At 36.7% G+C, this 18,102-nt stretch overlaps 2 protein-coding genes across 2 annotated transcripts in view; both read left to right on the top strand.

Moving 5' to 3' along the window:
• LOC139120717 (calcium-activated chloride channel regulator 1-like) overlaps positions 1-18,102 on the top strand; it is a 53,352-nt gene that overhangs the window by 10,661 nt on the left and 24,589 nt on the right. The gene's annotated exons all lie outside the window — the stretch shown is intronic.
• LOC139123613 (calcium-activated chloride channel regulator 1-like) lies at positions 214-16,141 on the top strand. The gene is made up of 12 exons (XM_070689782.1): positions 214-222; positions 1,378-1,488; positions 2,020-2,187; positions 2,832-3,012; positions 3,491-3,612; positions 5,045-5,248; positions 5,541-5,718; positions 6,283-6,455; positions 11,115-11,300; positions 11,862-11,990; positions 12,311-12,475; positions 13,105-16,141. The coding sequence occupies exons 1-9, from the start codon at positions 214-216 to the stop codon at positions 11,274-11,276; spliced, it is 1,308 nt and encodes a 435-aa protein (XP_070545883.1). The 3' UTR covers positions 11,277-11,300; positions 11,862-11,990; positions 12,311-12,475; positions 13,105-16,141.

The following is an 18,102-nucleotide window of genomic DNA, read 5'->3' as shown; positions in this document are numbered from 1 at the left end:
AAATTAATTCAGGGCAAGTGGGGCAAGTAGAACACCGAAGCATTTTTTGCTTAATATTTTATCGATAACAGTTCAAAGTGATTTGAAATATAATTATCATGCATGTGTATTGTCTCTTGCTCAAATCTGTGAAATAAGAAAAAGAATAAATTTCACGGTATTAATATGAAAACGATTTTGATAAAACAGGAAAAACGTCCCACTTACCCCAACATGTTAGAGGTAAGTGGGACAGTTTTATTTGAAGTTTTGAAGGAAGTAAGATTCCTTTTCGTTCATGTGTAATTGGTAAAAACTACACTTATAATAGCAACATGAACTCAAAATTAAATATATTTGATAAAGCTCATATGGAAAATTTATTGACAACAAGGCGAGTGTGACCTGGATAATTGTTTTCATTTTATTGTGTGAAACTACTGCAGTTTCATATTTTAGGCCTACTCGATCATGATATCGATATTTTGAATCGAATTGTAACATAAAATATAAGTTTGCAAGTGGAAAAACCGGAACCGGAAAAAAGTAAACTATCCGTCGATATACTGTCAGTAAACTCTCAATTGTCCTGGCGGGGGGGGGGGGTGCAAGAAAATATAATAGCAAGTATCGGTTTCCCTTGAGAATGAAAATTTAAAGAAGATCCCCTTGGGCAGATTTACAAGGTTCCCAACGTCGACCCATTTTCCTTGTAATTTTCCCTGAAAAATAGTAAACACTGGCCATAATTGTTCTTTGCAAGCTATACCGATCCATGTGTTTAAAGACCCTTTGAAGACAAATCCAAAGTCTGGGACCGATGTTCACATTGTCGTGCAACAATAGCCATCATTCACTCAATACAGTAAACTTGTGAGTTAGTTTATTGACACCAACATGCCAGGCTCACATCTAGTAATTAACTCTTCAGAATACTTGACGAACGTAAATATGTCGACTGTCTTCTCTGATTATGAATGAAGTTGTAAAGCCAACTGAATGACAATAATGCGACTAACTAACTAACTAACTAACTATCTAACTAACTAACTAATTAATTAACTAACTAACTAACTGACTAACTTACGAAGTAACGAACTATTTAATCAGTTAGCTTACTAATTAACAAACAAATAAACAAACTAACTAACCGACCAACTACCCATTTCAACTTTTCTAGCCAGCTAGCTTACCTACCTACTCTATTTCTTCCTTCGTTATTTCCTTAGTAAACCTACCTACCCATCCATTTTCCTTCCTTCCTCCCCTTCCCTCTTTCCTCATTTTCCTGCCTACCTGCACACTGACTGACTGAATGACTGACTGACTGACCTTCCCGCCAATACCTCATCCACTCACTCACACACTTATTTCCTTACCAACTTGCATTTTGATCAGATGATAGACTTTTGCGACAATGCCCGTTCCGCTTCGTCATCAGGAGGAGTTCATAATGTCGAGGCTCCGTCAAGGCATAACAGATTGTGCCAACAGAGGAGCGTGTGGGAGGTAAGGTTTAGTTACTAGCTCTATTTGATAGAGGATCCTCTCAGACTTGGCGGATGATATGCTGTATGTAGAAATTTTGTGGCTCAATTTAAATTTCCCGAAATCCTCATGTACTGTACACTTTGACTGAGAGCATTTCCCATGGTGACAACCGAACCATTGATCATGGTTCTCTACTTTAAGGTAGTATGCGCCTCGAAAGTGAAGGACTTAAACTTTTGCTCAAACTTTCCTTAATGCTCACCAAATAATAAACAAAAATCAGGGGTCACTGAAATTTCGGTACTAGAGAAACAAATTACCTGACAACTGCCGATATTTGAAATTCAAAAGGCCGCCATCAATGTGTTACTCTATGGAGTAAAAATACAAATTTCAGATTTTTGTAAAGTTAAGACAGTGAAAGGTTTTCTTACACCAAGAGCTTTAAAAGAACTTCAGCCATTCAGTCAACAAGAAAGCTCACAAAGCCCTTAATTTACGATGCCAAACAATTCATCCATACACCATTTCCTTATTCCTTTTCATCAGGTAATGAGGACAAATGATGACTTCAGAAATAACGCCAACCTTCCAAGAACTATTTTCTCGACTAAACCAGGATTCAGAGTTGTCAAACGAACTGTGAGCAATGTGGCAATGGTACTGAGCGTTGGAGCAAGCATGGCATCCGCCAACAGAATGGAAAAAATGGGACAGGTAAATCGATGTAAACACTTAACAAGTCATGAAATCTTTCGCGACCTCTGAGAAGCGCCATATCGTACCATGTTTTGTCGTTGTATCAAACGTCTGATCATTACATAAACAGAGCAACAAGCGATATCTACCAGATAGAATTATAGCGTATCACACTTTAACACGCAACACAAAATTACACCACATCATATCATAGCAAACTTCAGCACATAATCATATATACTATATCATAAACATTCACACATTACTCCCAGGATAACTCTCTTAGACATTTGTAGTTTATCTATCAATCATTAGATCATATTAACATAAATAAACAAAAAATCTTCGTCGACGTCTCATATAAAATCTGATTTCATAAGTCAACTCATAGCATATTACACCTGACATGTATGATATCGCATTATATCATATCATATCATATCATATCATATCATATCATATCATATCATATCATATCATATCATATCATATCAATTTCTATATTGCCCCTTGCCTCGCCAATACAACTCATCACATTGTGTAGTGCAACATTGCATATGACGTTCGTTATAAGGTTGGTAAATTAACCTGACAGTAATAATTCATTTCTATTGTTGATTAGTTTCCAATTTTTATTTGCAATCTTATTCACTTTCACAAAGGCTGCGAGAAGCTTCATCATGAATGATGTCCAAGACGGCCAACGTGTTGGCATGGTGACGTTCAGTGACAAAGGGAACATGACGTCTGATATGGTTGCAATGAATGATTCGATGCGAGACACCATGTTGAAGGATATACCGACTCGTGATGATGTTGGCGGGTCAAGCAATCTAGAAGCTGGTACGGTGAAACCGTTGCAATTCTAGATTTATTTAGTATCGCTTTTGACAATAAGCGAACCAAGTCATACATGGTGTAGAAAACACGATGTGGGAGAGCAGAATTCAAAACATTTCCAGATCATTCCTTTGTCAGCTATTGAGATAGTTAGTTATTTTAGCCCCAACTAGTGCATTTTTCCTTTCCTCATAAAGTTACTAGATTTTATATCACTCAAAAATACCCCTCTCTCTCAGGTCTCTGGCTATGCCTGGATACGTCTCTCTGTCATTCTAGCTAGATAAACCCCTGGTCACAAGTGACATTCTTGCCACATCTAGTGCAATTTTACCTTTCCTATGAATGCCAAAAATTCTTGAATTATTTTGACTTTTTAGTCACATATTGTTGTTGGTATATAATGGTTAATTAAAACAGTTTATGTAATTTCTATGAATACAGTACACATTTTTATACATCATGTTTATCTCACACCTAGGGGTCATGAAAGGGATAGAGGTATTAGAAAAAGATGGTAGGAATCCTTCTGGTGGTGTCATTTTGTTAGTCACAGATGGCCAGGAAAATGAGAATGACAAAATGGATGAAATGATGCCAATGGTATGTCAAAAGAAGATTAAGGTAGTATGCACCTCAAAAGTGAAAGACATAAACCTGTGCTCAAACTTTTCCTAGGACTCTTTTAACCATTTTCATTCAAAATCAAAAATAAAAGTCGGGGATCACCGTGAAAATTTTGGTACTAGAGAAACAAATAACCCAAGATATACCGATATGTGAAATTCAAAATGGCCGCCATCCCTATGTTAACTCTATGGAGAAACAATTGAAATTTTTTCGATTCTCGTAAAACTAAGATGGTGAAACGGTTTCTTACACCAAGAGCTTTAACATGAATCCCCACAAGTGGAAGATCAGAAAACAATTGAAAAAGTTTGAGAGTCCGAATATCTGTCCCCGAGGCGCATTCCACCTTAAGGCTACACTAGCTGTAGTTTGTGAAGTACTTTGGGGTTTTTCAAATTACAATATCGTTCTACTCACATAATCATGTCGAAAAGCCGTATGTTAAATTTGTCAACACAGTCTGTGTGTGTCGGTTTAAAAACAAGTTAAGGGAATGTAAGTCCGGACTAGAAGTAAATTGTCAACAATATCAACACATAATTGACTGGCAAGGCTAACATTTTCATGTTTGAACATCTTGTGAATGATTAATGGAATGAATGCTGTTTCAAGGAACAAAATTTAACGAAATATTTTCACAAGTAATAAAAATTGTCCTATTAAGAGTTATGATACCAAGTTCAGACACTGCTTAATAGAATTATTTTAAAGAATTTGCATTGCAATTTACGTCAAGTAAAAAAAAAACATGTCACCCCTAAAAACTGGTAATTTAAACAAGGACAGTGTACCAGCACTCAAGGCATCTCGAGAGACATACTGCTTGCTATATTCAACTTTAACTTATCTACCAAACTGTCTGTATTTTTTTTTTCAGCTCAAGGAGAAAAATGTTACTGTTGACTTTATAGCTATAGGGGGAAATGCTTCCAAAAACTTGGAGACAATCGCAGAATCGACAAATGGGATGTCGTTTTCCTATTCGGAGGAGTACTCATCTTCCAACGGCCTAAATGAAGCCTTTGACACAATTTCTCAAAGAGGCCAGAGTATGTATTTCCAGAATATATATAAATTGTAGTTGGAGTCCCTGTGCTGTTCTAAGGAAGTTTATGAATTATTTATACACCTCGTAAAAGTTCAAATTCACAGAATGTGAAGTATTGTATCAACATGGAAGCAAACGTTCACGTTTATGCTGGTGTCAGGTCTGAACCGATAAGCTTATATTTTATGTCTTTAAGAAATAACCTTCGCATAAACACAAAACACATTGACTATTATGGTTGTTGTTTTTTATATGTTTTTGGTACTTATGTTCTAATTAAATTTTGGTGCTTTTCTCAACCAACAGATATACTGACCTTACCTGTTACTGTGTACAGTAAAGCTCTGCACTTGAAAGCCAAGGAGTGAAGAATTCACTTTCAACATCGATTCAACGATTGGCGAAGGTACTCAACTGACCTTTGATTGTCTTGGTGGTGATGGCACTGCTGAAGTGACTGTGAGGAAACCCGACGGTGGGGAAATCAAGAAAGATAGTGAAGAATACCAGATTGACAGCCGGTTTCATGTAGTCACTATTAAAATCCCAGGTGTTGCACAGGTGGGTAAAATATACCTGGGGGGGGAGAGAGAGAGAGAGAGAGAGAGAGAGAGAGAGAGAGAGAGAGAGAGAGAGAGAGAGAGAGAGAGAGAGAGAGAGAGAGAGAGAGAGAGAGAGCTGAAAAAGTGCAATAAAGTAATTTCTAATTTAATTACTAATGGGAGAAGACTTTTAGTACAATATTTAAACTACTGTATTTGATAAGGTCTATTTCTCAAGCATTGATCTCTAACGATTGAAATTGATAAAAGAAGACGGGTTTGTAAATGTCTTAATCGCTTTTCACCCTCAGATTGGACGATATGATGTCACAATCTATAACCCACTCTCAAACGCACAAACTGTTATGGTTACTGTGAAATCCGGAGGCAAGCTACAGGATGATTATCCAATCATAGCCTTGGCTGAGTGGAGCCAATCAAAAATGACGCCACCAGATCAAATCGTCCTCCACGTTGCAGTGACTCGAGGTAACTGTCGTTTATAATGCCTTTATGTACGTCGTATCCATAGTATTTGCGACATGCAGATTAAAGGTATACTGTAACCTGTTCCAAATTTGCCACAGTTACTATGGAAAAAGAAATGTAACCAATCATAGATTTTAAGTGTGTGGCCGCTTTTTAAAAACAGTGCCCTCACATGGGCATTTTGAATAGCAAGGAACGCCCTTTTGACCATATATGGACATATTTAGATTACAGGTGACTGTATACCTTTAAATATGTCGTATGTATTGCATAGGTAGCTGAATAAAGTTACCTTCCTGTAATTCACTTCAGTTGATCAAACAAACACGTTATCAGCTTTTAGCTTCTTATTCAAGTTGCTTCAACATTTCTGTTACTTCAAACGCAAAAGAAGGGTGAGGGGTAAATTACAGAATGACAATGCAATCATGAACTTGGCTGAGTGAAGCCAACTGAAGCAGATAACACGAACTTCAATATCTGATTCTGAGCCTACATGCGTGTTAACTCTTCTGAACATAAGCTGATAAAGAGGGAAACACTGATGGGTATCCGTGTTCATAGGATACTCACCTGTGCTGAATGCAATGGTTCAAGCCAAGATTGAAAGGCCTGGTGGTGTTGCCATGGATATTACACTTCTTGATAACGGAGCTGGAGCAGATATGGCAAAGGATGATGGAATCTATTCGATGTATTTCACATCCTACACTGGGACTGGTCGATACACCGCTAAGGTATGAATAGGGAATTGAGATCTTTTACATACTTAGAAACGTAACACCAAAAACGCGTACGCTTTCACTGTCACACTGAGGGACAGTGGTTGCAACAGTGCAAACATTTCCCCGTGTATTGTACGTTTATAACAAATACTTGTAGGCCCTTATAACTGCACTGAAAATAGGTCAAATCACGTTCCCCGCGAATGTTACGACAAAAAGGGGGCTAAAGTCAGCGATATACCTTAAAATAAATTTATTAAAACGAATAACGAAGTGTGGGGAAAGTTAGAAAACCCTGAAAAGATAACAGTGCTTGCTGTGGGACAGCATAAAACTCGAAAATTACAGTATAGAGCGAAATCCGTAATAAAAGTCTTGAAGTCAACCCTGACATCAAAATCACAATGTCTTAAGTCTACCGTACTGACCCTGTACTTATAGTGAAAAGAAACTGTCCAAAGAACATTAGGAAGTTTTAGGCTTCCCATTGATATGCTGTTTACGGTTCTAAATCTTCACTTGTAATAAATATGACCCTCACGATGTTTTAGACAATACTGAACTAATTAGACTGGTAATGGGGCACAATAACTTAGAGAACACAAAAGCTACTCACCTTTATAGTCATACAAAAGTTGGAATCTCCATTTTATCATGTTACTTTTCAATTATTTTGCCACTTTAAAATCCATCCATTGACACGTTTTGCTCTGTAGAGATTCACAGGTGAAGTCCCAATTTTAGGACGTAACAATATGATGAAACAGTCAATAGTTTGAATAACCAAAGTGGTCGGTGTGCACTGTATAAACCTTCAACGGTTTACACAATATTTTGCTGAAATAAGTTTGTGTGCCTTATTGTCTTCTCCCAAAATTATGTAACATAAACTACACCTGCATAATTTTCGCAGTGTAGCAGATTTGTGCAAATAGTTGATAGAAACGTCGTGATTTTATGTAAAAGTTGTGGATAGAAGTAATCGATTGTTCTTAGTACTAACGGAGTCAGGCTCTACAACAAGTTCTCTTTTTAAGTGTTCAAGAATTATCTCGGTTTTCCTATTATCTTGTATCTAACCATGAATTTTTGTCGATATCAGTACATCTCCACATCTGGAAAATAAAATATATTGATTCATTTGCAACCTTTATGTTGCCTCAAAAGTACCAAGAACTTTGTACCATAAATCGTACTCAATTAACTTTGTCATTTAGATTTATACCGATTCTGTTATATATATATATATATATATATATATATATATATATATATATATATATATATATCTCACATCAATTATCAATTGCAATTAAATTGATGTGTGGTTATATATATATATATATATATATATATATATATATATATATATATATATATATATATATATATATATATATGAGAACACATCAAGTATGTTTGGTACCTATTACTCGAGTTTCACGCGTACACGCGATCGCCAGATTAGGTAGATTCTATTGTATGATATTGTATGATTTGTTTGAGTTGCTTACATATAAGTATCAGGTGGGTCAAACCATTTGGTGTGATGGGTCGGATTGAAATTTGACAAGTAAAAGTTTACTTGCCAAATTTCAATCAAAGATATAAGATGTATGTATGTATAATATATATATATATATATATATATATATATATATATATATATATATATAATATATATATATATATATATATATATATATATTTATCATACATGCTATGCCTGTATTGCCATTCTTCTATTGTTCAGAGGATACTGATATAAACCCATATTTTAACTAATGAAAATACGAATTATATTTTCACTGTAAGCTTAACCGAACTACTTACAGCGACGCGTACGCGTGACCTTCGCTGGTATGCATGACCTTCGTTGGTATATATAAAACAGCTGAGCGAATGAGACAAATGACAATCCGAAACGTCATTAAGATTATGGTCAAAATTTTGTTGTTTGCAGTCACTTCATGGATATTGCACTTAGGTATAAGTACAGTTTGTACCAAAAACATACAAACGCACGCATTGAAAATTTGTATCATTTGCCGACACCTTGTCATCGTTCGGTTCACGGCCGGTCCCATACGGTGCAGTATTTTCATGTCGTCTACGCTGCTGAAGATTATAGTAAGATACCGGTTAGTGCATCATGATAGAACTGCTTTACGACAAGTTTCCTGTTGATGAGCTTAGGTATATGGGCGGTGAATTACATCGTTTACAGCCGTAAATGAGCCACAAAAATCCAACCGCACTGAAAATACTCGCGACAGACAAGGTTGAAAGTGCACATAATATTTCCGATTTGTAGGTCACCTGTGTCTGGTTGGCACCGGTGCGGTGCGGGTTTCAGATACAATGTAAGATCTAGGGAAAGCCAAACTTTCGTTTAGGTTGTTAAAGGAAGTTTAGTTCTATTTAGGCAAGCCAGGAATGAAAATATACGAGCAGACGACGGAAATACCTTTGAAATGTTTATTCCTACAGCAACAAAATCACGAACCAGTTACGACACTAGTCTACAGCTTACAGTGTACTCACTCCATGTTTTCTCTAATCCGCTTACTAAGATGGTAAATTCGACATATTTGACGTCTGGGGACATGTATAATTCTTTAAAATAAACTGACTGGTATGGTATATCCACTGTGCATTCATAAATGACGCAAAGCTGCTTGCTCTAACTCTATATGCTCTCAGCTGTTCATACTCGATCGAGTTTGAAATCAAACGCTGGCGTGGCGCGAGTTTTTTGACCGATTTTGGTGGCCTCATAACTTTCACGCAGAATGAGTATGGTGGCCCGGAGTTGTCACTGATAAAAGTACGTCTAAATTATTATTGTATTTTGTTTTTATGTTTAATATTATTTAAAAAGCGAATTTTTTAACAAACGAATTCGTGCGTCAAACGAATTCGTGCGTAATAAGTGATATCGAAACAAAAACGAAAAACTATCGCAAATAAGTCAAAATAAATTTGAGAAAAATTTTTTTTGTTTCTTGAACAGGAAAAAATCAAACATTAGACATTGAAAACAAAAATTGTTTGTTTTATTATTTTATTTTGATTAAAAAAGCAGGAACAATTCATTTGGAACATTTTTAAGACACAAAAAAGTAAAATCATAATTGAATGAACATATGATAAAGTGTAATTAAAATGAAGAACATTTCACTTGAAATAAAGAAATTAAATGTTAAATGGAAAAAAAGTTAAATTGAAAATAAAAATTCAAAGTAAAATGAAAATAAATAAACTCAAAGTAAAAAGAAAATTAAATTCAAAGTAAAAGAAAACGAAATGAAATGTATTTCAACTATGGCCGATAGTTGTCATAGTAGACCAGCATCCTTTTCGGTTCCCATAGAGTTACATGCAGTCTAATGACAATCCTCGGCCGTCGTGTCACAAGCAAAAAGTTTCAAAAAGAAAAAAATCAGAATTTGGCGATGGCCGAGGATTGTCATAGTATACCAGCATGCTTTTCGGGAAGGAGACCCAATGGCGGGCGATACGAACGCTTCCCTCGCATATAGGGAGAAATTGGGCTTTGCGTGAGTTTACAAGAGCAGCTTAGCATATCATGTACGTAGACGAGGTCAGCGTGCTCGAAAACGCAGACCAAAGCAAGTTCTGGGTTCCAAATCGACTGTTTTCGGTGGAGAAATCGCGCGCCGCAAGTCCGCGGCGCTAGCTGTGGTGGGAGGCCGGTAATAGTACTATCACAGAGTAATATCAGACAGAGTGGCAACAGCTATTGTTTAAGGCGTGAAGCGGTTACGTAAGCAATCCATGTTTGCCTCGCCTCACGAAGCTCTTGGCTCTCTTTTCCGAAGAGTGCCGACCATGCACCCTTCGGTAATTTTCGGATTTTCACCAATTGTTCAGCGAAAGTATGTTCGACAAAGCTTGTGTTGTTGTTGTCGTGTGGTGCTGATCGGAATTGATGTGCTGGCGAAAACGGAAGTGTTTTGAGCTTCAGAAAGTGGGTTTTACCGTTTTAAAAATTCCTCTCATATTTTTATGAATATATAATGAGTGTGTTTGAACCAAATTTGAAAGTCTTTTATCGATACTGTCTGGTTTTACTCAATGGTTTACGGTCAGTCATACCGTCTTTTACACGTGCGCCCAAGAAAGGACATGTTTATGAAACTGCTGGCGTGTTATGTTTTGATTGGCGTGAGGCAGTGTTTCTGGCCTGAGAGCTCACAAAGTAACTATGGTTGCTACGCGACTGGCAGTACGATGCCATCTCGTCGTATGTTTCGCATAATCTCGTGTAATTATCAACCACAACCAAGCCTCCAAAAAGTTTAACACCTTTTAAGCTCATTTTAATATGAAAAGCCAATAGTCTACAGAGACGACCATGGAACAAAAGCATGCAAGTGTTGCCACTCTGTCTATGTTTCTCTGTGGTACTATTAAAACACACAGTCCTATGCTGTTATACTGACACACACACACACACACACACATATATATATATATATATATATATATATATATATATATATATATATATATATATATATATATATATATATATATTATATTTACAAAAAATGATAGTAAAACGTGACATGTACTAATATTGAATAAATTTCATAATACATATTATCTCGTTTGTTTGAACTTGGTTTTAATTAATGTCTTTTACAGATCTTTGTTGTTAACGATGGAGATAAAACTGTTGTTAGCCTGAGCAAGAGAACTGGTTATGGCGCTATCAATGTTCCAGATTCCGAAACGAGGACAATATCGAGTTACCAGCAGACGAGTCTACGGGTGTTTTCCAGAGAAGTGCAAATAGCGGCAGTTTGATGTGTGAAGGCGATGATTGCCAAAGTAAGTATCGCCATAGCAACTGTATATTTAAACAAATGAAGCCTATTGGTTTTTGTTAATGCGATGATATGATTTAATTCAGACATCGAGTAACTTTAACATTTAAATATTTTATCAGAGTCTGTTAAAAGTAAAGAAGTTTGAATTAAAACATTTGATTAAATATCCGATAGATATAATATTTGATATAAATCTCTGTTATATTGTCTTTTGTGTTATACTTCATATTCCATGTAAGATTGACATCTTAGCTGGTCGATGCAACGTTTAAACATGTGTTGGCTAATGTCATCGACATCTGACTTTTGTTACGGAGTGAAATTTATCAGTCAACAGTGATATTATATCTATCAAAAAGTGTAGTGTGTTAGCATATGTAAACAACCCCAGTGAGTTTCTGCAGATTTTCGGAATGGTATACTTTATACTGAAATGCTCCGAAACAAAAGCTCTCAGTAAGTGCAGACGCTTAGCTCACACGGTTGTCAAGATTTTCATGCGTACTACGATGATGAACAACCGAAGCCAGATATGTGTTTGAACGTATGTTTCTGCATCCAGTGTCACAGGATACAGATATGTATAGTCCCTCAAGAATTACTGACCTGAGCGTACACGACGTATCATTCGAGAAGAAACAAGTAACACTCCGGTTTACAGCGCCAGGGGATGATATGGACCAGGGACAAGGTATGTTTCCTTCGGCCTTGGGCGACATGAAACTGAAAATGTTATCTGTCCATGGCAATAGCCGATTGGTTTGTGTCGATACTTTCTGTTCGCTACACGAACATTCTTCACTAAATTAAGTAGAATAGGTACAAACCATTTGATCATAACAAATAATCAGTGCGACATCGTTCACTGCTCATTGACCAACTTCTCCTGAATAGCGAAACATTGTTTTTCAATATTAATGTATCGTACTGAGTGTCCAATTTGTGGAATGTGTGTTGATGAATTTCAAAGGGATCGTATGCAAATTTTTGATAATGTCTGATTTCATTTAGCGAGTAGATATGAGATCAGAATGGGCGTTAACTTCACCGACATGATGGAAGACATGAGTGCTATGATGATGGTCACTCAAGACATGGTGGTCCAAGGTGATCTATCGCAACCAAAACCAGCTGGGAGTACTGAATTGATAACAATACAGACGGTTCCTGAATACGGTGAGTTTATCGTAGACCTACGGAAAAATAATGGTTATGTGCATGTGTCGTAAGTGTGTGCCTAAGCAAGTATTTACGTACGCACATATGTATGTATGTATGTATGTATGTATGTATGTATGTATGTATGTATGTATGTATGTATGTATGTATGTATGTATGTATGTATGTATGTATGTATGTATGTATGTATGTATGTATGTATGTATGTATGTATGTATGTACGTACGTGTGTGTGTGTGTGTATGTATGTGTGTATGTATGTATGTATGTATGTATGTATGTATGTATGTATGTATGTGTATGTATGTATGTATGTATGTATGTATGTATGTATGTATGTATGTATGTATGTATGTATGTATGTATGTATGTATGTATGTTTACATGTACGCATTTGTGCATTTATATATGACAATTATTAATGTCAGTTAATATTTTTTCGCGCAATTTTTCGAACGCCCTTGGAATGTGTTTTGACGTTTAGTGCTAGCGAATTGACTTTTATTTTAATGTCATATTCCGTAGTGTCCTGATAATTAAAACGCACATATCAATTTTTGATAATTCTTTATTTGTTCTTGTAAAAGCAGTGCGGCAACCTGTGATTTGGTTCTATTTATTTGTAGATGACGCCGTCCTTGTTTTTTCAATGATCGCTGTCGACGATTCCGCTAAGAAGTCTCCTCAGTCGAACATTGTGACCGCTGCCTTCGTTGATCAGGTGACAGCAAGCTCCGCGGCACCATCAGTCAACACTGTCATTATGGTAGCACCCGCCATCCTCTGGCTGACGATGTAATCTTTGTGTTATCTCGCCATCGATAAACAATTTCATCGACATAATATGTTACTTATCCTATCCTCCTGCCATAGTATGTAACACCACAGAGCAAAATGAGACTATTCGGCTAACCACTTATAGAACATAATCCAAACTTACAGTGACTTATTTGCCATACTGTGATCAAAGCTCAGCCACTGAATGATATCAACATAACTCTAAGCATTTTTCATCCATATGGAAGTACACAACAGTTAAACATTCTAACTAATAACTTGTTCCAATAACACGATTGGAACTTATTTGGGATAATTGGATGGTGAAGTAATGTCGATTTAATCTACAAATGTTATCTCATCTGCTTTTCTTTTTATATTACATACTTGTTTTTATGAGTAATTGGCGATATTGCAACATTCAGCTATATGGCATATAACACTATAGAGACATTCACAAAATATAAAAATCCAGTTTTCCCAATTAGTTCCAATCGTTTTCAATTTACTACTTCTGAAAGGTCTCTGAACATTTATTGCATTACTTTCATGATTTGACTTTGTACTTACACTTAGCTCATGTAATGAATTATCCGTATGTATGCAAGAGTAATTAATTAATAAATGGAGCTGCTTGTTGGTGTTTGAACAAGATAAGCAATAAATGGGTGTTCTATTCAAACATGGCCGCAGAAATCCAATCGTGCACATGATGCGTAAACACATCGGAATTTTCACAGAAAGAGTACGGCATCACATATGGTTCAAATTGTATCCTGCTTCTCTATTGTTAATTAGAGTAAACAGATTGAAATAGTTGAAGCTCATAGGCCTTTAACTTTCATTCCCCCTGGTTTTCACAGGCGAGTACGCCCTTCTCTGCTCTTGAAGCGAAGTTCCTTTGAAATATACAACAATATTCAACAATATTGCAGCTGAATTAATCTAAATTAAAAATTACAGACTAAATCAGTGGGGTGCAGATTAGAATAAATGAATGAACAATCAATTAAAAATTCTACATTGTCGACGTCGTTTAGGAAGTATAAGTGAAAAGTTAGATTAGAAAACCATTGATATATATTTAAACGGCGGAAATTAGACCTGTGAAGGACAATGCAGTTTTGCAGTACAGTGAAACCTGTCTAAACCGAACCCTGTCTAAACTTGAAATCTGTCTAAACTGATCCCTTTTCCCAGTCCCATTCCAATGGAACGCTATGTGAAAAGCACCTGTATAAAACCGAAGACATCTCCAAACCGAACAATTTTCTCAGTCCCTGTAGGGTTCGATCTAGACAGATTTTGCTCTACTTTCATATTTTTTCAATGTTTTCGATTATGGATATTTAGTTAGGAAGGCTGTTTAATTATACTAGAACATTTCAGATGTGTTGTCGTGGTATAGTGTGACAATGGAACTCAGAAGTCAATATCGATTTCATCGTTCGACTAGTCTACGCTATGATAAGTAAACTAGCCATAAACTATCAAATGCTTATTTGTCCGTTTCACAGTCCTGGGGCCATTTTAACCCCTGATTCTTTATGATTTATACACATGTATATTGATTATTGAAGTCCGGCAATTATTCTCTGAGTACACCAAGAAGCGTTTTTAAATTAGTGTTCTTGATAAATTAATGTTTTGCTTTCATTTTTTCTTATTGCACATTTTGAATAAACTGGAAAATATTGGCACCACATATATGTGCGAAGTCTGTAAAGTTTAAGAAGCTAGAATTCAAAAATCTGTTGGTACAAAACAAGGTGACCTATTGCCAGTTTACCGTGCTATCTATTTGCTGGATTTCATCACATCTCAAGCATCAATCGGTAAAGTATAAATCAGAAAAGTTTGTCAATTATTTATAGTTTAACTTTTAATTATTAAAACTTTAACACATACAACCTTTTATGGGGAGAAAGCATTGTTCAACCAAGTATGATGTAATTGTTCTTTGTATGTTTAATAACCAGACGTGTAGGATCATAAGTTAATCACCTTAGGGATGGGACAGAAATTGCAGGGGGAGTTGTGTTTTTCAAAATGATGCTGCGCAAAAATGGTGACCCTTCAAACGTGTTTGCAATAAAAAAAGTGATCCCCCATTTTCAAGCGCAAAAGCCAGTGATCCTCCTCGGTTTGTCACTCTCCGTATCAATGATATCTTAATTATCGTATAATTTCTCATTTTAACCTTAAAGTTTCAAATAAATACTTTGTGTAACCTTTACAAATAATTGGGTGAAATTCCAATGTAATATTTTTGTTCTCATATGCTCTTTTAATTACCCTGTTCTAATCACGTACATTTATAACAATTGTAAAACATTTATAACAGCACAGATTTAGCTACTTTTGTACCGTCAAAAATTATCCACAGTTTCCTCATCACAACTAAAGTTCACCAGGTCTCACCAGACCTGGTGCATGGCCGGTGCTTGTCTGGCCAACAGGGCATGTGCACCGATATGGACACAGACCTGCAGCAGTCTGCTGGATCAGACCTGCTACAGGTCTGTCATAGCAGATATTCTACAGGTCTGACCTGTCAGACCTGCAACAGGCATGACCTGTCAGACCTGCAACAGGACTGAACTGTCAGACCTGCAACAGGACTTATCTTTCGTACCTGTAGCATGCCTGCTGTGTCAGCCTGCAACATGACTGACCTCTTAGACCTGTTACATTCCTGATCTGTCAAATTGGGAGCAGGTGTGATGTTAAGCAGTGCACAAGGTCAAACAGATCAGATTTGATTATTTTTTTTTGGTACAATTGTCATGGATATAATTGCATGGGTTTTCGATTTCTGTGTAGATGGTTTGAAATAGAGGACCAATTGCATCATATTTTGAATAAACTGAACTTCATGTGTTGCATAATCTGCGACTGAAGTTGTGACGTTGAATCTGTGTATGTTTGTGGTGTACATGTACATATTGTGTATACACATTATCTATTCACAGCATTTTATATTTACCTACAAACTTTAATTGTATATCACAGCACAAAACATCTATCATTAATGAATAGACGATTTTCAGTGGAAATATATCTCTCTGTAGAATGTCACTTGGCCAGTTCCGGTCATAACCTTTGAAAGTGACTGTCTATGAAATAACTCATTTGACTTTGGCTGTGAATGCAAGTAACAATGTTAGTTCTGTTCCGTTAAATAATATATTATGTAAACAACATATCAACAAATAAAAATCACACAAACTGCATACATTTGGCAAATATATTCTTTTTTCTTCGTATTTAGCAAGCTGGATAAAATTATAATTATATATATCCCATGGTATTTTTCTCTGTTTGACGTCATCATATACTGCGTGTTTTTCGCGGAGCCGTACAACTTCTCGCCTTTGGCTCGAAGTTGTACGGCTCCGCGAAAACACTCGTATACGATGACGTCAAAATTAGAAAAATACCATGGGATTATATATTTATCACATGAACAGTCTTCTATTTTTCTTTGATGTGGATGGATCAAAATATTGTAACAAATTGCATGATTTTTATCGCGATTTTGTGTTGTTATTTACGCGGATTACTTACATTTAATGAGTAAAGCGGTCAGTCACCCAGGAGATGTGCAAATGTTTACAGGTATACTTTCATTCATAATAACATAAGCTAAAATTTGATACATGGAATAGTATCTCCACCAATTAGACATACGGATTCGTCACGTGTGCGTGTCAATCATTGTCTCGCGCTGCCATCGGCGGACATAGCTTTCACCACGCTAGCGACGGATAACGAGAGTATTTCGAGTTATTTCGAATATTTACAATTATATTTATAAAGTGAATGCAACGGTACGATCGAAACAGTAGTTATCATTCTTAGAGATGCTATGGCTTTTAAAATATCACAAGTTTACGGCCTTGGCGAGCCCGAAAGTTTCAGATCGATGACACACATAGTGTACGCTTGTAGTGGGCACAGCCGTCTCCGCCGGTGGCCATCTCAGTCGTCAATGTTTTCGTCATACGGACTTTGATATTTGCTGTGACACATATATCGCCCGTAGGTACTTCCCAATTTTGTTACTTGACGGGAACTCTGTTCTGTTGTGAGTGTTGTCCGAGTCAACTTTCGAAATGCATCGGATTCTACAGCGCTGCACTGCAGAGTTAAGGCTACAGGTCGACAGCTTATGTCTTCACTACAGCCTTACGCTGCCGATCGAGAAACAACGGAATAATTTGTGTGATGAAGGAAATTTATCGTTGTTCGTCGATACTTGTGCCTTCTATGTCGCTTTCCCGAAGTTTATACGGTATTCATTTATTAAGTTGAACTTTCGTTGAGGTGTATCTTTCGGGTTTATCGCCAACCGGGATCGCCATGTATGACGTCGCTTGGCGATCGCCAGGTACGACGACGTCCACGTTGAGCCTTGCGACTGGAGCCGTGACGTTATTGAGCCAAACGATCGACGGTAAGCTTATCCTCATTCGATTCTTGGGAATAGCTAAGGCTCTAGCGACTCGAAATTTCGTTGGGCATGCCTTCTATGTTTCCATATCAGGATTTTTGGGTCACATTTTTGTCAAATGCCAGGAGAGGACGGCATCGATCACGACAAATCGGTCTGTGTCGCGACATGCACGTACGAACGGTACCATTGCAGGAAAAAAGTTCCGGTCGATGACGTACAACAGGGGTAATAGGGATTTCTTATCTGTGCTGGTGTATGTCATACAGGTGGAGATACGGGCCAGTTCACGTGATAATTATTAAAACAAGAGGGAGTTTGATAGTGCTACTCTTGATTTAGTTGATTTAGCTATTGTATAGTATTAATAGAGTCATGCCTGCCGCCTGCTTGG

This window comes from Ptychodera flava, chromosome 2 (genome assembly GCF_041260155.1).
Source record: "Ptychodera flava strain L36383 chromosome 2, AS_Pfla_20210202, whole genome shotgun sequence".
Taxonomy (NCBI): domain Eukaryota; kingdom Metazoa; phylum Hemichordata; class Enteropneusta; family Ptychoderidae; genus Ptychodera; species Ptychodera flava.
This window is presented reverse-complemented; position numbering and strand designations above follow the sequence as displayed.

Coding starts and splice junctions, on each gene's coding strand:
- LOC139123613 (XM_070689782.1), top strand. Junction 1,489..2,019: donor AACAGAGGAGCGTGTGGGAG/GTAAGGTTTAGT, acceptor CCTTTTCATCAG/GTAATGAGGACAAATGATGA. Junction 3,013..3,490: donor GTCAAGCAATCTAGAAGCTG/GTACGGTGAAAC, acceptor TCTCACACCTAG/GGGTCATGAAAGGGATAGAG.